This window comes from Rhinopithecus bieti, unplaced genomic scaffold (assembly GCF_001698545.2).
Source record: "Rhinopithecus bieti isolate Rb0 unplaced genomic scaffold, ASM169854v2 scaffold_2574, whole genome shotgun sequence".
NCBI classification, from domain to species: Eukaryota; Metazoa; Chordata; class Mammalia; order Primates; family Cercopithecidae; genus Rhinopithecus; species Rhinopithecus bieti.
In genome coordinates, this window is record NW_016804493.1 from 4,458,240 (window position 1) to 4,482,603 (window position 24,364).

Below are 24,364 nucleotides of genomic sequence, written 5' to 3' on the forward strand. Positions count from 1 at the left end.
AAAATTTCCCCTTGTTTTTTTTTTTTTTTTTTTTTGAAACAGAATTTCACTGTGTCAGCCAGGCTGGAATGCAGTAGCACAATCTCAGCTCACTGCAACATCTGCCTTCTGGGTTCAAGCGATCCTCTCGCCTCAGCTTCCCAAGTAGCTGGGACTGCAGGCATGCACCACCATTCCTGGCTAATGTTTTTGTGTTTTTAGTGGAAACAGGGTTTCACCATGTTGGCCAGGCTGGTCTAGAACTTCTGAACTCTGGTAATACACTTGCCTCAGCCTTTCAAAGAACTGGGATTACAGGTGTGAGCCACTGTTCCTGGCCTGCCCTAGCTTTGAAGTGAACAGAGTCTGGACTCTGGACTGGAACTCAGTATTTCTTTTTTTTTTTTTTTTTTTTTTTTTTTTTTTTTTTTGAGGCGGAGTCTTGCTCTGTCGCCCAGGCTGGAGTGCAGTGGCCGTATCTCGGCTCACTACAAACTGCCTCCCGGGTTCACGCCATTCTCCTGCCTCAGCCTCCCAAGTAGCTGGGACCACAGGCGCCCGCCACCTCGTCCGGCTAGTTTTTTTTTATTTTTTAGTAGAGATGGGGTTTCACTGTGTTAGCCAGGATGGTTTCGATCTCCTGACCTCGTGATCCGCCCGTCTCAGCCTCCCAAAGTGCTGGGATTACAGGGTTGAGCCACCGCGCCCGGCCTGGAACTCAGTATTTCTTATGCTGTATCTTAAAAATCTTAGCCCTTATTGCAACAAACTACTTTTATTTTCTAACTTTGTACATAGAGCCAGACTGGCGTCAGCCTATCCAGGAAACTGTCCAGAAAGCAAAGGAAACAGTGGTTGTTGGTTAAGGTTGGACCAAGTGCTGGGAGGTGGCTTTGCAGTGGCTAATTGGGGGAAATACTGAAGTCACAGCCTTGCTTCTGCTTTGGTCAGCTCATCTTGGACAGTGTCTCTAAGCTCCCTATATGTTTAATGCTTTGGAAGTCTAGTTTTTGTTGTTTTTAACGAGAGAAGAAAAAAGCAGAGTGACTTTTCCCCTCAAGGAAGCTGACATAGCTCTAGAAGGCATGTGTGGACCCAGAGAATGCAGGGACTGAAGCTTATAGAAGGATTCTGGAGGATGAGTGGAGAGTACCATGTTTCTAAGACATCTCTGAAATCAGTGTCTTCCTGTCTGTGGTTAACTGTTGGCAAAGAGGCAGGTGTGGCATAGTTCTCATTGCTTACACCTATGCCAACATCAAACCATGCAGAAGGGCATCATTTCTGTGTAAGAGGTGGGTGGTAGAAAAATAAAAATGCACTTAGAAGGGGCATCAGCGACCTCAGAGAAAACCCCAGTAGAATTAGTAGAGAAAACACTAGTAGAACATTATTTTAACCCCTGAATTGAGTGGAGAGCAAGTAAGAGAAAGTTTGAGAGGCTTTTAAAAACAGGAATGCTCTGCATAATTTCAGAGTCTGCTTAAGGGGCCAAACTAATGACTTTTAGTTTCTTTTATGAATTGTTTGTTTGTTTGTTTGTTTGTTTGTTTTGAGACAGGGTCTCAATCTGTTGCCCAGACTGGAGTGCAGTGGCGCATTCTTGGCTCACTGCAGCTTCTGCCTCCCAGGTTCAAGAGATTCTCCTTCCTCAGCCTCCCAAGTAGCTGGGATTACAGGCTCCTGCCACCACACCCTGCTCATTTTTGTATTTTTAGTAGAAACAAGGTTTTACCATGCTGGCCAGGCTGGTCTCAAACTCCTGAGCTCAAGTGATCGGCCTGCCTCGGCCTCCCAAAGTGCTGGGACTACAGGCATGAGCCACCGTGCCCTGCTGAATTTTTGTTTTTTGTTTTTTGTTTTTGTTTTACTGCTGTATCACCAACATGTTTGATGGCACAAAGGACAAAGTTGCATAGAAAAGTATGGATATTGTTGACTGAGTTAAAGTGTTGTTATTCAAAAGGACGAGGATGTAAAGAAGTTTTAGGAATCCCTGAATCAATTTATTTTACTAGTATTTTTCTTTCTTTTCTTTCTTTTCTTTCTTTTCTTTTTTTTCTTTCTTTTCTCTCTCTCTTTGTTTCTTTCTTTCTCTCTCTCTCTCTCTCTTTTTCTGAGATGAAGTCTCGCTCTGTTACCCAGGCTGGTGTATAGTGGTGCCATCTTGGCTCACTGCAACGTCTGCCCCTCCTGGGTTCAAGCGATTCTCCTGCCTCAGCCTCCTGAGTAGCTGGGATTACAGGCAGGCACCACCACGCCCAGCTGATTTTTCTATTTTTAGTAGAGATGGGGTTTCACCATGTTGGCCAGGATGGTCTCGATCTCCTGACTTCATGATCTGCCCACCTCAGCCTCCCAAAATGCTGGGATTACAGGCGTGAGCCACCACCCCGACCTGTTTTGCTTATATTTTTCTAAGTAAATAAACATAATATCTGCTGTAAATATGTCTAAATCTAAAATTTCTTTTAGTAACTTTTTAAAAAGTAAATGATTAGAAAAGTGTCATAGTTTAATTGGAAGTATTTTTCTTTTCTCAGTGGTATATAAAATAATGGTTCGTTTTATAATTAATGGTCTCTTAGATTGATTGCAATACAAGGCTCAACACCATGGCTCATGCCTATAATCTCAGCACTTTGGGAGGCTAGCCACTTGAGCTCAGGAGTTCCAGACCGCCTAGGCAGCATAGTGAGGCCCTACTACAAAAAATTTAAAAATTAGCCAGGGGTAGTGGTGCATGCCTATAGTCCCAGCTACTCAGAAGGCTGAGGTGGGAGGATCACTTGAGCCTAAGAGGTCAAGGCCGCAATGAGCTGTGATTGTGCCACTGCACTCCAGCCTTTTTTGACCCTGTATCAAAAAAAAAAAAAAAAAAAAGGAAAAAAAAAAGAAATAGAGAAAAAAAGAAGAAATACAGGTAGACAGGTGGAAAGGAACCATGAAGTAGCAGTTTCTGCTTTGCTAGAGACACAAAACTGGTACCAAAGGGTATTTTTAGCATAAAAGGAAAGGAGCACCCAGTGATGACAAACGTGGTGAAATCAACACTGGTATAAACTAGGAAATTAACCTTTATTAAAAGAATATGGGCCATGCGCAGTGGCTCACGCCTGTAATCCCAGCACTTTGGGAGGCTGAGGTGGGTGGATCACCTGAGGTAGGGAGTTCTAGACCAGCCTGGCCAACATGGTGAAACCCTGTCTCTACTAAAAACACAGAAATTAGCCAGGTTGTGATGTGTGATGGCGGGTTCCTGTAATCCCAGCTATTCGGGAGGCCGAGGCACGAGAATTGCTTGAACCCAGGAGGTGGAGATTGCAGTGAGCTGAGATCACACTACCCGTACTCCAGCCTGGGCGACAGCCAGACTGCATCTCAAAAAAAAAAAAAAAAAGAAGAAGAAGAATAGGACTTGAGTGAATGAACCGTACGCAAACAAAACAAACCAAACAAAATTCCAACAAGCGATCAGATGCTGTAGAATTCCAGACAGGGAAAAAAGTCACACATCAGAATACTCTGGAAACAATGGCACTTAAATTTCTGGCAATTCCTGCAGTCAGGTGGTGTGCTGGTTATGAGGTATTGTCTCAGCTCCAAACCTACCCTCCTATGCTCAGCTTCCAGGTTCCTGCTGAGATGCTGGAAATCACCTTCTTCCCCTGCAGCTCCCTGTTAGGTTCTGCCAGTAGGAGGCATGATGAGCCTTGTTCTGGGGGGGCAAAAAAAAAAAAAAAAAAAAGAAGCCAGTCGCCACTGCCAGGGTGAAGCACCACTGCTGGGATGACACAAACAGGGATAACCAGCAAATAGGAAGGAGCAAGATGCCTCTCCTCCAGCCTTCCAGGTTCCCTCTAGTGCGTCCTTCCTCCAAGCTCAGAGGTCCTGGCCCCATCTGGGCAACGGTCCCTTCTTGAGGTCTGAGGCTCAGCTCTTTGAGTCCTCTTCCCTGAACCTCTAAGTTCTATGAACCCCACCCGCTTCCCCTTCTTCTCTAGTCCTAGGCGTGAGAACTGTTCCCTGCAGCTATTTCTGTGTTGCCGGGATATCCCCTTTTTACGTCTTCAGTCCTCTAATACCTATGGGACTAGTTATTTCCTATGTTAAATTCCCTCTGGCTAGGCACGGTGGCTCATGCCTGTAATCCCAGCACTTTGGGAGGCTGAGACGTGCAGATCGCCCAAGGTCAGGAATTCGAGAACAGCCTGGCCAAGATGGTGAAACCCCGTCTCTACTAAAAATGCAAAAGGTAGCTGTGCATGGTAGCACACACCTGTAATCCCAGCTCCTCGGGAAGCTGAGGCAGGAGAATCACTTGAAACTGGGAGGTGGAGGTTGCAGTGAGCGGAGATTGTGCCATTGCACTCCAGCCTGGGCAACAGAGTGAGACTTTGTCTCAAAAAAAAAAAAAAAAAAAAAGATTCCCTGTGACTCTGCTCAGTACATGAGTGTGGATTTCCTGTGTATCTGTAAAGGGTTATCCTCCTTTAACCATGAGAAATCTTTTCAATTAGAGTTCTTATGAGCTATTGTAGAAGATCCCTGAATCAAGAGTCAGCAAACCAAGGTCCTAGTCCCAGTTCTGTCACTGGGTTTCATAACCTCACCCTCAATTTATCTATCCATGTACAGGGCATGAGAGTACCCACCTCTCTCCTGGGATATGCAGAGGAATCACATGGGACAATGAATGGATATGAAAATCGTTCCAATGCCTGCATATACCTTGTAGATATAAGGTCGTGCTATGATGTGTGAATTCTCTTGGCTAAGCACCAGTTAGAGGTTAGAGACCTAGAGTTTTTGTTAAAGAAGTAGTAGCCTTTGAATGCCTGCCTTTGTTAGCTATTGCATATATGTTAAACTTACTTTCAACTAAATGGAATTAAATAATTTATTTCTTCAGTGGTCCAAGCGATAACAGAGGAGCACAGCCAAACTTCACCAGCCCCAGGAGGGTGAGAGTCTAGCCTGGTGACAGGTCATTTGTGGGAGACACATCCTTTCCATCGAAACTTCTCTCCCCCATCTCTCCACCCTACTCTCCTTCTCACCCACTCTGCCAGCTGCACTGGCCCCATGGGCACCCAGAGCACATGCACCTGGTTAGCCTGGATCCCTCCTCTCTGAGATGTTCCTGCACCCCATCACCTCACTTCCTTCAGGAAGTCAGGTCATCCTGAATATTTAAAAATTTCTGTTAAATTCTTTTTGCTGCTGTTGTTGTTTGAGATGAGTCTTGCTCTGTCACCCAGGCTGGAGTGCAGTGGCACAATCTCGGCTTACTGCAACCTCCACCTTCTGGGTTCAAGCGATTCTCCTGCCTCAGCCTCCCGAGTAGTTGGGATTACTGGTGCACACCACCATGCCTGGCTAATTTTTGTATTTTTAGTAGAGACAGGGTATCACCATGTTGCCCAGGCTGCTCTCAAACTCCTGAGCCCGAGCAGTCTGCCCACCTGGGCCTCCCAAAGTGCTGGGATTATAGGCATGAGCCACCACCCCTGGCCAATTTCTGTTAAATTTTACCTTCATTATTCTCTAATTTTAGCTTGCTTCATTTCTGTCAGTGGCACTTGTCACTATTTTCTACATTCTCTGTTGGGAGTGTATGCCCCGTTAGGATGAGGACTTTGTCTATTTTGTTTGCCATTATGTTCTCATTATCTGAAATAGTGCCGGGCGTGTAGTAGGTTCCAAAAAGTACATAACAGATCATTGAGTGAATTTAACAAGTAGACACTATTGATGGTGCTATGCCAAATACGTCCTCCCTGAACTTGGAGTAGAAGGATGTGCACAGGCAAGTATACAGACATAGATGCCTGGTGCTGCCGTTTTGCAGGAAGATTTGTCCAACCTGCCGTCTTCATTTTGGATTTTTTAATAATTCTGGACATTTTGGTCCTAAAGAGGACCAGATTTGAAGTCACCTGATCTCAAATCCCGTCTTCACCATTACTTGCCCTAACCTCCCTTGATTTTCTCATCTATGTAATGGGAAAATACTTGTTCTGCCTGCCTGGGGCTTTACATTTATTGTGAAGATCAAAGGAAATGAGTTTTTCCACCTCCCACAGTGTGTTGGAGTCTGGATTCTTCTGGCAGTTCTCTCTTGGCCACTATCCTCTGATGCTAGTTGAGAAATGTGATCTTTGCTTCCTGTCCAGCCCTAAAGATCTAGAAGGTGTGGATCTATCACAGAGAGTTACACATTTTCTACCCAGATCCCAATTGAAGAAAATCCACAGGAAGACAAGGCAGGCTCTTTTATTTATTTTTTATTTTATTTTATTTTTTTTGAGATGGAGTCTCGCTGTGTCACCAGGCTGGAGTGCAGTGGCATGATCTTGGCTCACTACAACCTCCAACTCCCTGGTTCAAGCGATTCTCCTGCCTCAGCCTCCTGAGTAGCTAGGATTACAGGCATGTGCCACCACTCCTAGCTAATTTTTGTGTTTTTAATAGAGATGGGGTTTCACCATGTTGGCCAGGCTGGTCTTGATCTCCTGACCTCATGATCCGCAAGGCAGACTCTTTTCATCCTACCTGTAATGACTAGTCCATCATTACCTCAGAAACTTGATCATCAGCCCTGGTAGCAGATATCCCTCCCCAAAGCTGATGAAACAGGGCAGAGAGGAAGTATCCAAAAGAAAAGGGAGGGAGGTTTCTCTAAAACAAGACCTAAGAGAAGGACATTATTGTTTAGAGAGAAAGAAATAATTGAAAGTTTCTGAAAATTGAGATTTCTTCATTTCAAATGACCTTATTAGCCTGAAAAAGCACACACACACAAAAAAACTCTTCCTTACATAATAGTAATGGTGGGAATCAAAATGAATCCATAGGTGGTGGATCCAGGTGGGAATGCTGCTACACGATAGTAGAATCGTTCTGGGAATCTACAGTGGGAAAGGATCAGTTGTAGCAAAAAGATTCAGAGTTGTGCAGAGAGACTATGTCAGCAGTGATCACTTTTCAGTAACCATCCTTTCCTGATCGTCATTTTAGCATTAGTATTTGGCAAGACTGTGGATGGCGGGAGTGGAAACCATTTTTTTTTTTTTTTTTTTTTGACGGAGTCTCACTCTATCGCCAGACTGGAGTGCAGTGGCACGATCTTGGCTCACTGCAAACTCCGCCTCCCGGGTTCACACCATTATCCTGCCTCAGCCTCCCGATGGTCTCGATCTCCTGACCTCATGATCTGCCCACCTCAGCCTCCCAAAGTGCTAGAATTAGAGGCTTGAGCCACTGCACCCGGTCACCAATTTTTTTTCACTGCCTACATATGCTTCATAAGCTGTATTTTGTCTTTTTTCCTCTACAGATCTCTTGTCTTCTTTCCTTTCATGCCCATAATTTATCAAATAGATAACAGTTTTAGTGCTTTGCTTATCTGACATAGCTTCCTTTTCATTTCATTGATTGCTACTAAAAGATGCACAAGGCTTTCGAGTCCTGACATGAATGATAAGATGAGATCTAACATCAAGAATCTGAAGCAAAGACACTTGTGGTTTCAGAATCTATAAATAGAGTTTGGTAAGGCCAGGCACGGTGGCTTACGCCTGTAATCCTAGCACTTTGGGAGCCAGAGGTGGGCGGATCACTCCAGGTCAGGAGTTTGAGATCAGCCTGGTCAACATGGTGAAACCCCGTCTCTACTAAAATATAAAATTAGCTGGGCATGGTGGTGGGTGCTTGTAATCCCAGCTACCTGGGAGGCTGAGGCAGAATTGCTTGACCCTAGGAGGTGAAGGTTGTAGTGAGCCATGATTGCGTCACTGCACTCCAGCCTGGTCGATAGAGTGAGACTCCGGCTTAGAAAAAAAAAAAGATAGAGCTTGGTGATTTTCTGTTGAGTTTGAGTTTGTTGGGGAGTGCATAATGATTAGGATTAGGTGTTTTCTATTTTAACAAGTTGACTTCTAGAGACATAGAAGACGATTCTGATGTGCTACTTAAAATTTCCATACAAATTCAGGCATGTGTATAAAAAAGAAAAAATGACAGTGCAAAATAAACAAGATCAAATGAGACAACTGAAAGACACAAATGCTATCCAGATGTTTTTTGTTATCGCCCATTTATTTTGGCCAGTGAACATTTGAAAGACTCGGATATGAAGTTCAGGGGCCATGCACTTTGTGTCTCTCCCCAGTATTAATGCACCTACATCTGTCTGTTTTCCTCTTTCTTTTGGTGGGGAGAGAATGCCTGTTGTGTACAGCAGGACAGTGGGTCATTGTGTATGTACAGAAGTGATGTGGATTCCTCCCAGACTCATTAGTGACCAGGGCTGCTGGCCCTGTTTGGGTTTCCTAGACTAGAGAAGAAGACAGGAACCAGGATGGGAAGACGGACATGTTACATTTTAAGCTGGAGCTTCCCCTGCAGTCCGCGGAGCACGTTCTGGGTGTGCAACTCATCCTGACTTTCTCCTATCAATTACACGTGAGTCAGTCCACTGGGAGGCCGTCCTCTCCCTTGTGTCTTTTAATTAGACCAGAGCCCTTCTTCTGATTTCTAGAAGACCCACAGTGTAGCAGGCCCTCTTCCCCATGTAGCTCGGGATTTAACTTAGGCCAATCGAATGGTTTTCACTAAAGTCATATTAACTGATATGGGCTGTTAAGAGCTCAGAAGGTTCTAGGCAGTGTTTCCTGCATGGCTACGCTAGGTATGTGAGGGCCCCTTAGGTTTCAGCCAAGACAGGTGACTCTTAGCACCCAGAGCCCTTCAGATCTGATGGCGGTTGGTACTGTTGGTTCTTTTAATGATTTCAGAGGATGGTGACCCTCGTGATGCAGAGCATGGCGTTTCTCCAGTCCTCCTTTCCTGTCCCGGGATCCCAATTATATGTGAACGGAGACCTGAGGCTGCAGCAGAAGCAGCCACTGAGCTGTGGTGGCCTAGATGCCCGATACAACGTAAGGGCGCTTTTCATCGTCCAGCTCCTTTGTTTCTGTGTGTTACTGTTCATCGAGTTCTTTGAAGAGGGGAATAAAAAGTAGAAACATTTCTCTGTAGGTGGCTTTCAAGGGGCCTTCTGAGAAATTCTTGCCATGAAGTCTTTTCAGGCTGTGAAGAGACACCTGTATTTACACCTAGAGGGAGACAGAGAAAAAAAATCTGTGTTTGTTGAATAACTAAATTGTTTATTGTTTTTAGGTACACATGTGCGTGTGTGCACACACACACACACGCACATATTCTCTCTTCCATACACACACTTGGAGTATGTGTTTCCAAGAGATTATGTAAAATGATGATGTAAAATGTTCATGTAAAGTACTTCAGAAATACTACTAGACAGTTTACTGAACCCATAACATATGCCACCCCTGAGTGCGGGGGTTTACGTGTATCATCTCCTTTAATCATCACAGCAACCTCTGAGCTGCCTGCAGTGTCCTTTCCCAGCGTTCCAGCCAGTGGTCCCTTTGCTGTCCCCCTTGCTTCCTTGCAGCCACCTTGGCCTTTTTGCTGTTCCTCAAACCCAAGAAGCGGCTGCCACCTCAGGGCTTTTGCTTTTGCCATTTCCCCTGCCAGGCATCCATGCGGCTTATCTGACCACGCCATTCAGGTCCCTGTTCAGATATCGCCAAGCACAGTCCTTCCCTGACCTGCTTCTGCAGTAGCAGCCCCTCCCTCCACCATCTCTCAGCCACTGTCTCCCTCCTGCCGCATGGCCTACTCAGGACACGTGTTTATGTGTTTATTTGTTGTCTGCCTCAGGCTTGACAGCAATGGCATCTCATACACTATCACGTCCGTGCCTAGCACACTGCCTATCACATGATAAGTTCACAGATACTTGTTTAAAGAATGAACTCATTTTGCAGAAGACAAAACTGGGGCCTATAGCGATTAATTTTCCCAAAGGCTCAAATCTTGAAAGTATAACAGAGCCAGGAACTTTCTGTGTCCAGAACTCATGCATCTAATCACTCATTCTTCACCTTTATTTTATCACAGTGGGGACCATAGAAGTTGGGCTGCTGTACTTTGGAAAATGAAAAAGGGAAATTATCAGTTATAAGCCATCCTCCCACCTCAGCCTCCAAGGGTACTGGGAATACAGACATGAGCCACCGCACCTAACCTTTTTTAAAACAATTTCATTTATTATTTTATTTATTTTTTGTAACAGGGTTTAGCTTTGTCACCCAGGCTGGAGTGCAGTGGCGCAATCATGGCTCACTGCAGCCTCGACCTCCCCAGACTCAGGTGATTCTCCTACCTCAGCCTTCTGAGCAGCTAGCTGGGACTAAGGTGCATGGTAGCATGCCTGACTAAATTTTACATTTTTTGTAGAGATGGGGTTTGCCATGTTTCTCAGGCTGGTGTCAAATTCCTGGACCCAAGTGATCCACTCACCTTGGCCTCCCAACATGCTGGCAGGTGTGAGCCGCTGTGCCTGCCCTTGCACCACCTTTTTAATTAAAAAACTAGAGTCTCACGCTGTGGCCAAGGCTGAAGTGAAGTGGCCTACTTATGACTCATTGTGCCTCATACTCCTGGAGGCACCACAATGCCTAGTTTATTGAGATTTTTTTTCTTTTTTTTTGATAGAGATGGGGTCTTTATGTTGCCCAGGCTAGTCTCGAACTTCTGGCCTCAAGCAGACCTCCTGCCTCAGCCTCCCAGATTGCTGGGATTACAGACATGAGCCATGACATCCAGCAGAGAGAGATTTTATAAGTAGCTTTANACTTTTTGTTTGAATGTCTATATATCAGATTACAGTAACAGCAGTCTATTATTTTCTCCTTTAAGGGAAAAATGCACACGCTTGTGGTTTGCATTTTATCTATTTCTATGTTTAAAAGTGATAAAGAACTTAGCACCCAGAGAAGACCAAGAAAATGACAAGGAAGTTGGAAGTGTGGTTTCTTTTTTTCGTTTTGTGTAGGGGTTTTATTTTATTTTATTTTATTTTGAGACAGAATCTTGCTCTGTCACCCAGGCTAGAGTGCAGTGGCATGATCTCGGCTCACTGCAACCTCCGTCTCCCAGACAGGCTTAAGAGATCCTCTGATTTCAGCCTCCTGAATAGCTCGGATTACAGGCATATACCACCACGCCTGGCTAATTTTTGTCTTCTTTTTAGTAGCGATGGGGTTTCGCCACTTTGGCCAGGCTGGTCTCGAGCTCCTGGTCTCAAGTGATCCATCTGCCTGGGCTTCCCAAAGTGTTGGGATTAGAGGCATGAGCCTCCATGCCTGGCTTTTTTTTTTTTTTTTTTTTTTTTTTTTTTGAGAGAGATGAGGTCTTGCTCTGTTTCCTAAACTGGAGTGTAGTGAGTGGCATGATCATCATTGACTACAGCCTTGAACTCGTGGCCTCAAGTGGTCCTCCTGCCTCAGCCTCCCAAGTCAGTGGGATTGTAGGCGTGAGCCACCACACCTGGAGAAAATATGGTCTATTAAAATAATTTAAATAATTCTTTCTCCCACTGAGATAGAGAGGGGTATTTTTAAAATAGCTTTAAAACCTATGAAACATGGACACTGACCCCTTATTCCCATCCACCGAAAGAAAGACTGAGGGTAAACGGGCTTAAATTGTTGCAAGAGAGTTTATTCATCTTTGAAGAGAAGATTATTGATACTGCAGTAGGCCACCAAGAACGAGAGGGTGCTCTGTGGGACCAGCCTGGGTGGGCAGAAGGGTAGAAGAAAGAGAGGAGGAGTCTCCCAGGTGCTCACACCACATCCTCCTCCTGCGTCCCAGATATCCGTGATCAACGGGACCAGCCCCTTTGCCTATGACTACGACCTCACCCATATTGTTGCTGCCTACCAGGAGAGGAACGGTGAGTCACAGGTAGAGCTCATTCAGCCGCTGCTCAGGACTTTCAAGGTTAGTGGGGGCAACAGAGACAAGCAGAATTGGAACCCTTGTGATAAAAATGTGAAAACCTGTGAATGCTCAACGATGGGAGCAAATGTGCTGTCCAGGATTTGTCCTTTTCGTCCTCATCTTCAGACCTGGGACCACCCCGACCCCTCCAGCATCCCATGGTCCAGAAGGTTAGTGATAGTTAAATGCCATCATTTTCCTACCAGTGGCTTGATGAGTTTCCCTTTTAAAAAATGTAAGCCTAATTGAGTTGTTCCCCATACCACACCTATAACAGATGCCAAAGACAGATTGCTGTTCATGCAAAGCAGAGGACATGGGTGACTCTCCCCACATTAGCAGTCCTGCAGCAGAACAGGAGTGCCCCTGCTTCCTGCCAGAAGGCACAGTGTGCTCATTCCTTACAGAGCTCTAGGCTAGGGCATGTGTTAACTCAGCTCGTTTGGCTGGTCAATGACTGAGGTTTTCTGTAAAGGCATCTACAGTGTTACTTGGCAACCAGACATCATGGAGACTATACACAGACATCTCACAAGGGGGACAACTGCAAATCCAGTATTGCTTACTGCTTTTGTGTCATATACTAGTGGCATTATTGCAATAATAGAGGGAATTTTAAAACAAAACTAGAAAACAGTGCCCTACAAATCAACTATTTTTTCATTCCTTTCATTCTTTACCCTTCTGCGCATCTTTTTATACAGCTATTGTAGAAACACATTGGGATTCAGGTTATTTTTATTTATTTAAACTTGGGATAGAAATACTTCCCCACACAGCTACAAAGCTGTGATATTACTTTTAGTGGCAGTATAGTATTCTTTCAGTTAGCCATTCAGCACATGTAGAAGAAACTTTCTAAGTTTTAATGTATTTTTTTGTGTATTTCAACAAAAGCATTTTGACTATTATTTTAGCAAATAATGTGTGATCAACTTTGCACATGCAATTTCTCTTTCCTTTTGAATGATTTCTTTCCGTTCTGAAGCACACGATAATTTCCAGGAATCAAATAATCTTTATAGCCTTCAACTGCCAGGGTCAAACAGCCGTTGTGGTTAATGGTTAATTATTTGCATTGCAGTTACCACCATCCTGAATGATCCCAACCCCATCTGGCTGGTGGACAGAGCCGCAGATGCTCCATTTGTGATTAATGCTATCATCCGATACCCTGTGGAAGTTATTTCATATCCTTTCTGTTAAAGAGTCCATGGTAAGGCTGGGTATGGTGGCTCCTGCCTATAATTTCAGCACTTTGGGAGGCCAAGGCGGGAGGATCGTTGGAGCCCAGGAGTTTACAACCAGCCTGGCCAAGATAGTGAGATCCTGTCTCTACCCCAAAAAAGAAAAAAAAAAAAAATAGCCAGGCATAGTGGTGTACACGTGTAGTCCCAGCTACTTGGGAGGCCGAGGCAGGAGGATTGCTTGAGCCCAGGAGTTCAAAGTTGCAGTGAGCAACAATTGTGCCACTGTACTCCAGCCTCAGTGACAGAGTGAGACCCTGCCTCTTAAACAACAATTACAAAAACAAAAACAAAATTGGCAACTCAGTTTTCAAAGAGGAATGATTCCTCAATTGTCTCAAGTAGTAACAGATGTGGGAAGTTTTCTCTTGGAAATCACGACAGAGTTATAGCCTCATGAAAATGGCTGTGTCTTTGACATTTTAGGCTACATGATTCAAAAAATGACTATGTCTGCTATTCATACAGGAACAAATAATTCATTTCTTGGTCCTATTTGTTTCCAAGCAATTCTTCTAGGTAAGAATCATCCATTTGTATATCTTAGTAATCATATATTATCCTTTTTATGCTAAGGTTATGTGAAACATTCTTGCCAGTCCCTGTCTGACCTAAACTTTGGTTTAATTTTGACTTAGGTCGACTAATAGGAAATGAAACCAACACGAACACTGCAGAGAAGCAAACAAAAGAGAAGGCGTTTTAACTAGGCCCTTAGGAATGACAATTCCAGAGACACAAACCTAGGAAGCAGCGAAATTGTGTTCCGTACAGGTGCAACTAGGCAGGGCTAATAAGGGTATTGTAAGTTTACACAACTGGAAGATTTTAGAAGAGTCTCTGATGGATGATGGCTGGTTAACAGCTCAGGATGTCTCTAGTCTGTGATCAATGTAGTTTGGCATAATTGTCTGTTTAGGAGGTTGGTCATCAAGCTTAGTATATAAATAGTTCAAATCAAATGTGGCTAGTTTTACCATTTGGCCAAGTTCAGCAGGTCACCTTCCATCTGGGTGTGTACATGACAGAGGTCCTGCCTCCTTTCTAGATACCTCTGCCACAGCCAGTTCCGTCTTGGATTTTCTCCTCATACTTAACACCATGTGGCCCTCCATTCCTTAACTGTCCATACTTACCAGCCAGGATTCTGGGAGATGGTAAAGTTCGCCTGGGTGCAGTATGTCAGCATCCTGCTTATCTTCCTCTGGGTGTTTGAAAGAATCAAGATCTTCGTGTTTCAGAATCAGGTGGTGACCACCATCCCTGTGACAGCGACGCCCCGGGGAGAAATGTGTAAGGAGCACTTATCCTAGGAAGGTCGTTTTTGAAGACTCGGCAGGACCATGGCTGTCTCATTGTCATCTCCTGGGAACATCTTAGGACCTTTTGAAACAGCCCAGAGGACACATGCGGGCTTGTGTGCTTTTCCCCTCAGAAACAACAGTTCTTTTCAGTTTTGCTCTACACACGTTCCACATCTTCAGAGCTCCTGCAGAATCACCAAGGACTAGTTTGTGGAAAGGTCTGAGGTTTCCCTGAGGCTATAATTAGCTTTTTGGGTTTTCTTCCTTGCCTTAGAGTTGAATTTTGGGAGAAAATTGCAGTCAGTTCAGACATCTTGGAAAGAGTCCCACCTCTGGTCAAGCAGAGACTTTTCCTCTGTTGAACTGAGAAACACGCTGTGCATTTCTTCCTTCTACTGTGAGCCACTCTTACTCTTTTCAGGGCTTTCTTGTGACACACATGCCAATCACTAGCACTTTGCACCCCTGGGCATCTCCATTTCCATTCAGAGCTTTGATTTCCAGAGCTGAGGCCTTTAACTGGAGACCTGGAGGGGCAGGGCCCAAGGGCAAGGGCCGCATTAGCACAGGCATGAGGGAGGCCTGCTGAAGGCGACTTGGACTGTCCACCTGCTCCAGCCCAACAGTCAGTCCTCTGTTATCAGCTCAGCTGAGCAGCCCTGGATCCCTGCCCGACTGTGGCTGGCTCTTCGCCCTATTTTTCCCTCTGTCTGTGCCCCTCATGGCAGACTGAAGTCAGAGGGGCTGTTTCATTCCCAGCCCCCTCAGCAGCACTGAGGGAAGAAAGGATTGTTACAACAGGTTCTTTCTGGCCCTCACCCAACAGCCTGGGCACTTGGCCCTCCTCCTCCTTGTCAGCCCTCCCCCTTCCTGCAAAGGACAGGGGCAACAGGAGTTGGTGCTGGGATTGGCTCCCACTGCCTGACAACCACAAGTTTATTTGGAGGGCTAGTGGGAAGCCCAGCGGCTGGCCTTTCCCTTGACTAAGGAACACAGTGCCCATCAGAGTAGGGCAGGCAGCTTTGGGAAGGACACAAGAAGCAGTGAGGGAGTAAAGAGGATGCTGGCCTGGGCAGGCCAGTCCAGCCTGGCCACTAGCAGAATGCCAAGCAGTTCAGTGGATTACCCTCATGGCTAAGCAAGTATCTGCAAGAGCAGAGATGGCTGGAAGGGGCCTCTGCACACGGAAGACGGCTTGTTCAGCCATTCATCTCCTGAGGACGCGTGCAGTCTCCTCCAAGGACAGACGGAGCTGCTTTCTGATCCCAAGCAGGTCATTACCACTGGCAGGACATGGCCCCTGTGATCCATGCTTCATGCCCACTCAGAAACACACCCCTCAGTGTGTGCCTCAGTTTACCTTGGAGATGAGTTCTCATTTTTAGTGCTCCTTTAGGCTGACTAAACACAATTTTGGAAACAAAGCTGTTTTGAAGTATTCAAGCAGAGGAATTCCCTAACAAACACTGTCCCCTTTGTCTTTTTTTTAATATTCAGGCTGTTTTATATGCCTAAATTTTTTTCTTAAGATCTAAATGAAAAATAGTTTCTTGTTTAAATCCCCATAAGGCAGTGAGATATGGAAGGATGACAAGATAATGTATAAACATTGGTTTGCATTTTATTAAATTATTCAAATGCAAATCTTGTATAAAGAACCCATGATGTTTTGTACCTTTCTAATTAAAATGTTCAAAATGAGGCTGAGCATGACGGTTCATCCCTGTAATCTCAACGCTTTGAGAAGCCAAGGCGGGAGGATCACTTGAGCCCAGGAGCTTGAGGCTGCAGTGTGCTGTGATCACACCACTGCACTCCAGCCTGGGTAACAGACTGAGACCCTGTCTCTTAAAAAAAAAAAAAAGTCGAAATGGAAGATCGCATGTACCTTTTTCAAGAGAAAGGGTTTGGAATGGGGAAGAATAAGGAGGGCAGAGGTTGCACACACCTGTTTTCATTACTCATCTGCGTCCATGCTTTAACAAGGCTTTGCCAAAAGACCTTGGAACTTCCATTGAGTCTTTGATGAAAGTCTCCTAGTTCTTCCCCAAGTAGATGAGTTTTCAGTGGAATTCACATGCCATGTGAAATCTATGTGCTGGATAATTATGACTGTCTGGTGAATTTGAAATTATTTACAGACCAGATCTTGATAGTTTCTGACTCTGAATCATAGCATAGCTGCAAGAGGGAAATAAAAGGCAAGAGGCTGGAAGCTGTGGTTCACGCCTGTAATCCCAGCACTTTGGGAGGCAGAGATGGGTGGATCACGAGGTCAGGAGATCGAGACCATCCTGGCCAACATGGTGAAACCCAATCTCTACTAAAAATACAAAAATTAGCTGGGCGTGGTGGCACATGCCTGTAATCCCAGCTACTTAGGAGGCTGAGGCAGGAGAATTGTTCGAACCCGGAAGGCGGAGGTTGCAGTGAGCCGAGATCCTGCCACTGCAATCCAGCCTGGCGACAGAGCTAGACTCTGTCTCAAAAAAAAAAAAAAAGGCAAGAAATATATGGGATTTTATTAACTCAGCTCCGACCCATTGCTAAGTTAGGGTTTGATGTTATTACTGAATATTTGGAGGCAGAAAGACTCCTGATTTTGCCAAATGATTAGTACAGTTTTGGCTTAAGTCAGATGAGACCCCCCTAATTTTCCATCATGTAAAGCTAATAAAGCAATTATTTCTTTACCATTTTTTTCTCCTTCCAGCTTTTGTTGTAGACTCATGGGATACATGTATGAGTTTCGTATATAGGTAAATTGTACATCTTGGGGGTTTGGTGTACAGATTATTTCATCACACAGGTAATAAGCATAGTACCAGTAGGTGGTTTTTCTTTTCTTTTTTTTGACAGAGTCTCACTCTGTCACCCAGGCTGGAGTGCAGTAGCATGATCTCAGCTCACTGCAGCCTCTACCTCCCAGGTTCAAGCGATTCTCCTGTCTTACCCTCCTGAGTAGCTGGGATTACAGGTGCCCACCACCACGCCCAGCTAATTTTTGTATTTTTAATAGAGACAGGGCTTCACCTTGGTGGTCAGGCTGGTCTCAAACTCCTGACCTCAATGATCCATCTGCTTTGGCTCCCAAAGTGCTGGGATCACAGCAGTTTGATCACAGAAGTTACTATGGTTGGCATTCTGGCACACATCTTTCTAATCTTTTTTGTTGTAACCTTTTTAGTATCATAAACAACACTTCTGTAAACTTTGTATAGAAATCCTTGTTGCTGGTTTATTTCATTAAGATACATTCAAAAAACTTAGGACTGTTGTTAAGGATCTTAATTCATTGCCAAACCACAGCAAGGAAAGACTATGCTAATTTCTACTCCCAGCAGCAGGGACTTCTTGTTTCAGATACCACCATGGATTAAAGGACCTCCCAATGCTCCATCCTTTTCAGATGACTGGACTCTGCCTGTTTGTTTGTTTTTGAGATGGAGTCTTGCTTTGTCGCCCAGGCCGGAGTGTAATAGCCCCATCTCCGCTCACTGCAACCTCCACCTGGGGAGTTCAAGCGATTCTCCTGTCTCAGCCTACCTAGTAGCTGGAATTACAGGCATGTGCCACCACGCATGGCTGATTTTTGTATTTTTAGTAAAGACGGGGTTTCGCCATGTTGGCCAGGCTGGTCTTGAACTCCTGACCTCAAGTGATTTGCCTGCTTCCCCTCCCAAAGTGCTGGGATTACAGTCGTGTGCTACCACGTCAGGCTGACCTGTTATTTGTAAGGGGTGGGTGGGGAGCTTTTAATTACTAAAACATAACCTGTATTCGTTGGAACCTGTTATCAAGCCTGCGCCTCTGGGCAGAGGCTAGGGCAGGTAGGGCACAGCTCCTAAGGCCACCTGGTCTCTCAACTCCTCCCAGCTGGGACACTGCACCTGGAGACAGCGTTGGTCCCTGTGTCAAGGTGCCTGGGTCTTGGCTTAGGGCTGAGATTGGGGCCTTGGGAAGGGTTTGGATTCCAAGTCCGTTCGCTGCAAGGATGCCCCCGAGAGCAAGGAGGGCCAAGATTAAGATTTGACTTCCTTCACTAGGGCCTTTGTTCTCCGAGGAGCTCCCAGGTTCTCGGGATTTGTGGGGGGACGGGTTACAACGTTTATTTGTGGTCAGTTAGATGAGAAGTGACTCTGCCAGCGTCCTTTGACATCCTCCGCTAAACCCCGCGCCTCTTAGAGCCCCAGCCCACCTGGGCCCTCCGGCCCTGCCCTCGTCCGGCGCCCCTCCCCGAGGCGTGGCCACTCAGTCGAGGGTGGGGAGAGGGAGCTGGGGGCAAAAGTTGCTCCTTCCTTCCTTCTTCCACTTCCCTGGCTCCTGCCGGCCACCCCGGGGCCGCAGCCACGTCTGAAAGCGCCTCACCCGGCAGTGCCGAGGATCGCGGGCCGCAGTGCCGGGCGTCGGAGGGAGCTCTGCGCCGCGTCCTTCCCTGTGGTAGCCCCAGGACACCCCCAGCCTCGACATCCCATTCCGAGACTCCTGCCCTGCTCCCAGATTCGCTCTGCCTCGAGTCTCCAGGAGCTTCCAGTGTCTTGGTCCCCCCGGACTCTCGTCCATGCCTCTTAGACCCCCTTTCCCGGCGTCACCGGGTGTCCCTTAATAGTCTTGGGACCTTAAGGAGCAAGTCAGCCCCTGCGGACTCTCCCAGTGAAGAGAAGGCTGGCTGTGCGGTGGAACCTGGAAGAGACGACGTCTGGGAGCTTTTGCTGAGCCCAGAGAGAGAGGCGTCCCTCTCGCTGCCCCTCCAGGTCAGGCAAACACGCCAAGCTTTGAGGTACTTTGGTTCTTCATTCTCCACGGGGGGTGTCCCCACACTCTGTTGAGCTGGGGGCCGGGCTAGTAGCACAGCTGGGACGCTCCTCTGTCCTGCACCGGGGACCTGGGGTGGCGGGAGGAGCTGGAAGTCGCTTTTCCATCAGCAACATGGCAAGTTCATCGCCCCTGCTAGCGCTGGTTTGGAAGTGTCTTGCTGTGGCTGCAGGCAGGAATCCTCACTGCGCGGGGCGGGGGTCAGGGGGCGGTTCTTATTCCATACTTGGGTTTCAAAGCTCTGCATAAAATTCTTGAGAAAAAATAGCTTGGTGAGTTAATTTTGAACCAGACTCCGGGGAATTGGAGTTGTGCCTCACTGCTTCTAGGGGCTTGATGTTGGGCTTCAGGAAAGGCCCTCTGGGCCCCAGGACAGTACAGGTGCCTAGGAAATGTTTTTTTGTTTGTTTTGAGATGGAGTCTCGCTCTGTCCCCCAGGCTGAAGTGCAGTGGCCCGATCTTGGCTCACTGCGACCTCTGCCTCCTGGGCTCAGGGGATTTCTTGCCTCAGCCTCTGGAGTAGGTGGGATTACAGACGCACGCCACCACACTCAGCTAATTTTTGTATTTTTAGTAGAGACGGTGTTTTACCATGTTGGCCAGGCTGGTCTCAAATTCCTGACCTCAGGTGATCCGCCCGCCTCAGGCTCCCAAAGTGCCGGGATTACAGGCATGAGCCACTGCACTGGGCCCAGATTTTTGTTTTTGTTTTTGTTTTTTTTCAGATGGAGTCTCACTCTGTGGCAGAGCCTGGAGTGCAATTGCGCCATCTTGGCTCACTGTAACCTCCACCTTCTGGGTTCAAGCGCTTCTCCTGCCTCAGCCTCCCGAGTAGCTAGGATTACAGGCATGAGCCACCATGCCCAGCTAATTTTAGAGATGGGGTTTCACCATGTTGGCCAGGCTGGTCTTGAACTCCTGACCTCAGGTGATCCACCCATCTTGGCCTCCCAAAACACTGGGATTACAGGCATGAGCCACCACACCTGGCCTAATTTTTTTTGTTGTTTTGTTTTTTGTTTGTTTTGTTTTGTTTTGTTTTGTGATAGACGCTCTTGTTGCCCAGGCTGGAGTGCAATGGCATGATCTCAGTTCACTGCAACTTGTCTCCTGGGTTCAAGCGACTCTTCTGCCTCAGCCTCCAAGTAGCTGGGATTACAGGCACCTGCCACCACACCTGGCCTAATTTTTGTATTTTTAGTAGAGATATGTTTTGCCTTGTTGGCCAGGCTGGTCTTGAACTCCTGGCCTCTGGTGACTACCCACCTAGGCCTCCCAAAGTGCTGGGATTACAGGCGTAAACCACTGTGTCCAACCTCTAGCAAATGTTGACATTCCTTTCTCTTCTCTTTTACATGGAGGCAAGGCAGTCAAGAATTGCACTTTCGGCTGGGTGCTATGACTCACGCCTGTAATCCCAACACTTTGGAAGGCCAAGGCTGTGATGCCCTCATCTCTACTTTTTGAATGTCGTGTGACCTGTTTGTACTATTTTCTAAAATTAAACGTAATAAATATATGCCCCCAGAAAAGAATCAAAAGAGGGAAGAATTTAGAGGGGAAGGGGATATTCCTTCCGGGATGGAAGAGTTCTCTGGACAAAGGCTTAGGAGTGTGACCCACCACAGAGCCCTGCACTGGGAGTCTGACTCTTGGACTTAAGCCCCAGCCCTGCCACTTTCTTACTGGGTATTCATGTCTCTAAGCCCCACTGCTTCAATTAAAACAGATAGGGATGGTTATTTCTGCCTCTTAGGCACTAGGGAGGATAACATTCAATCATGAAGATGAAAGTGCGTATCATAGGGCCTGCCTAACTGGTTCTCCCTAACTTTGAACCTTTGGCCAGTTGTCCACTGTGCTGAATGTAAGTCTCCTTATCAGAAAGCTCCCAGTGAGGAACTGGTCTTCTGGAGACTCTGTATGGCATAGGGTGATTCAACCACCTTCTTTTTTTTTTTTTTTTTTTTTTTAAGACGGAGTCTCACTCTGTCTCCCAGGCTGGAGTGCAGTGGCGCGATCTCGGCTCACTGCAAGCTCTGCCTCCCAGGTTCATGCCATTCTCCTGCCTCAGCCTCCCAAGTAGCTGGGACTACAGGCACCTGCCACCACGCCCGGCTAATTTTTTGTGTTTTTAGTAGAGACAGGGTTTCCCAGTGTTAGCCAGGATGGTCTTGATCTCCTAACCTCGTGATCCGCCCACCTTGGCCTCCCAAAGTGCTGGGATTACAGGCGTGAGCCACCGCGCCCGGCTGACAAAAGTTTTATACCTGCCTGTTAAAAAAGTTATATAGTGCAGAAGCACACCACGTAAAAGGTGCAATCCTCAGTTATGGGCATGACTACATATTCCCTTCCCCCATCTTCATTAGAATAACTCCCCAATCCCCCCAAATCCTGTGAGCCAGGTACCAGAATTATCCCTCTTTTACACACAGGTAAAGTGATCAGTCACAGAGAGATTTAAGTGATCTTCATAAGCAAGATCATAGGCCAGGAAGTGGCAGAGCCAGGATTCAACCTCGGCAAGCCTGGTGGTGCTCTGACATCCCCGGAAGCCCCCATCAAGCCCTTTTAGCTCAGCAACCTAAAAGGGTCTCTCTAAGAGGTATCCTGAAGCAAAAGACAGAAGTTCTCTTTGAAACTAATATTTTTCTCTACAGATAGATAGCCTATAGGTATGTAAGTAGGTGGGTGGGTAGGTAGACAATTTGAGGGTATCCCACATTTGTCTGCAACTGGACTTCTGCTCTGAGCACAGACTGTATTCTGGGCTATATTTTGACTCCGTATTCCTGGGAAAGTGCTCGACTGAGACCTTGGGAGTCTTGGGAAGTCCAATGGGTAGGGTAGTCAAATCCAAGGGCTGCTCCCTGAGGGCACTGGGCAGTAATTGGGGTGCGGGATGGGCATGAGGGCCCCGGTCCCTAAAGTTGCCCACTCCACCCACCCGAAGGCCTCCAGTCGCCAGCATGTGGCTGCCACGCTTCTCCAGCAGGACAGTGACCGTGCTCCTCCTGGCACAGACCACCTGCCTCCTGCTCTTCGTCGTCTCCCGGCCAGGGCCTTCATCCCCAGCGGGCGGTGAGGAGCGTGTGCACGTGCTGGTGCTATCCTCGTGGCGCTCAGGCTCCTCCTTCGTGGGCCAGCTCTTCAGCCAGCACCCCGACGTCTTCTACCTGATGGAGCCCGCGTGGCACGTGTGGACCACCCTGTCGCAAGGCAGCGCCGCAACGCTGCACATGGCCGTGCGCGACCTGATACGCTCCGTCTTCTTGTGCGACATGGACGTGTTTGATGCCTACATGCCACAGAGCCGAAACCTGTCCGCCTTTTTCAAGTGGGAAACGAGCCGCGCGCTGTGCTCGCCGCCCGCCTGCAGTGCCTTTCCCCGAGGTGCCATCAGCAAGAAGAACATATGCGAGACACTGTGCACGCGGCAGCCCTTCAGCCTAGCACGGGAGGCCTGCCGCTCCTACAGCCACGTGGTGCTCAAGGAGGTGCGCTTCTTCAACCTGCAGGTGCTCTACCCGCTGCTCAGTGACCCCGCGCTCAACCTGCGCATCGTGCACCTGGTGCGCGACCCGCGGGCCGTGCTGCGCTCCCGGGAGGCGGCGGGCCCACTACTGGCACGCGACAACGGCATCGTGCTGGGCACCAACGGCAGGTGGGTGGAGGCCGACCCTCACCTGCGCCTGATGCGTGAGGTGTGTCGCAGCCATGTGCGCATCGCGGAGGCCGCCACACTCAAGCCGCCACCCTTCCTGCGTGGCCGCTACCGCCTGGTGCGCTTCGAGGACCTGGCTCGGGAGCCGCTGGCAGAGATCAGTGCACTCTACGCCTTCACCGGGCTGACCCTCACGCCACAGCTCAAGACCTGGATCTACAACATCACCCACGGGTTGGGGATCGGCAAGCCAATCGAGGCCTTTCAGACTTCGTCTAGGAATGCGCGCAACGTCTCCCAGGCCTGGCGCCACGTGCTGCCCTTCACCAAGACCCTGCGCGTGCAGGAGGTGTGCGCCGACGCGCTGCAGCTGCTGGGCTACCGGCCTGTGTACTCTGAGGACCAGCAGCGTGACCTCACCCTGGATCTGGTGCTGCCACAAAGCCCACACCACTTCAGCTGGGCGTCACATGACTGAGAACTCTGGGCCTTAGAGCAGGCCCCGAATTGTGGTTGCCAGGCCCAGGAGGCAACTGCACGGTGGAGAGGGAGCTGGGATGCATGGGGAAGCAGGTCCCTACTATGAATTGGGAGTTTGGGGTCCTCCCCTGAGGTAGGCAAGGACTGCACGTTTCTTTTTCTCCTGATTCTCGGTTTTCCTTTGAGTCCTCTGGAGCTGCCTTCTCATTAGGTGCACTCTTCATGGAAAGCAACTCTTGCCCCTACCTATTCTGGGCACAGGGAGTAAGTTCTGCTAAATCAAATTAAATGTGTTCCAGGTCGGGCGCGGTGGCTCACGCCTGTAATCCCAGCATTTTGAGAGACTGAGAAGGGTGGATCAGTTGAGGTCAGGAGTTTGAGACCAGCCTGACCAACATGGTGAAACCCCCTCTCTACTAAAATGCAAAATTAGCCGGGCATAGTGGCACACTCCTGTAATCCCAGCTACTTGGGAGGCTGAGGTGGGAGAATCACTTGGACTCTGGAGGTGGAAGTTACAGTGAGCTGAGATCTTGCCACTGCACCCCAGCTTGGGCAACAGAGCAAGACTCTATCAAATAAATACATAAATAAATTTGTTCAAAAATCCTGCAATCTAGTGAACTGTAACTTCATTTTTTTCTCTTTTTATTGTGTGATTCCATTTATTTAAAGCAGAAAAACTAGTCTATGGTGATAGAGGTCAGAATAGGGGATACTTTGAGGGAGGATTTGACTGGGATGTAACTTTATTTAATATGTAAACAAACTACAACCTGACCAGAGTATATTCTTGTAAGGAAAAAGGACTCTCCTCCAATCATAGCAGCCAGCTTTCAGCCAGGGGTAGACTGCAGACTGACCAGATGTGTCCAAATTAGACAAAGGCTGAGCCGTAACCAATCAGCCTATATCCAGTGCCACTTCCTTTTTCTGTTTATAAACGCTGCTTGTCCACTGTTGCTGAGTGGAGGTGTCTGAGACCTCTCAAATAT

At 47.4% G+C, this 24,364-nt stretch overlaps 2 protein-coding genes across 4 annotated transcripts in view; both read left to right on the forward strand.

Moving 5' to 3' along the window:
• TMEM231 (transmembrane protein 231) overlaps positions 1-16,283 on the forward strand; it is a 21,013-nt gene extending 4,730 nt beyond the window's left edge. For all 3 annotated transcript variants that reach the window (XM_017868677.1, XM_017868676.1, XM_017868678.1), the window contains 5 exons: positions 8,317-8,445; positions 8,778-8,921; positions 11,728-11,809; positions 12,941-13,046; positions 14,236-16,283. In XM_017868677.1, the coding sequence (XP_017724166.1) occupies positions 8,317-8,445; positions 8,778-8,921; positions 11,728-11,809; positions 12,941-13,046; positions 14,236-14,416 (642 nt within the window). In that variant the 3' untranslated portion in view covers positions 14,417-16,283. The remainder of the gene's footprint in view (positions 1-8,316; positions 8,446-8,777; positions 8,922-11,727; positions 11,810-12,940; positions 13,047-14,235) is intronic.
• Positions 16,284-21,448: 5,165 nt separating this feature from the next.
• Positions 21,449-23,826, forward strand: CHST5 (carbohydrate sulfotransferase 5). The gene is given in 2 exon segments (XM_017868680.1): positions 21,449-22,166; positions 22,168-23,826. Coding segments are annotated over 2 exon segments (1,239 nt in total). The 5' UTR covers positions 21,449-22,127; the 3' UTR covers positions 23,368-23,826.
• The last annotated feature ends 538 nt before the right edge of the window (positions 23,827-24,364 follow it).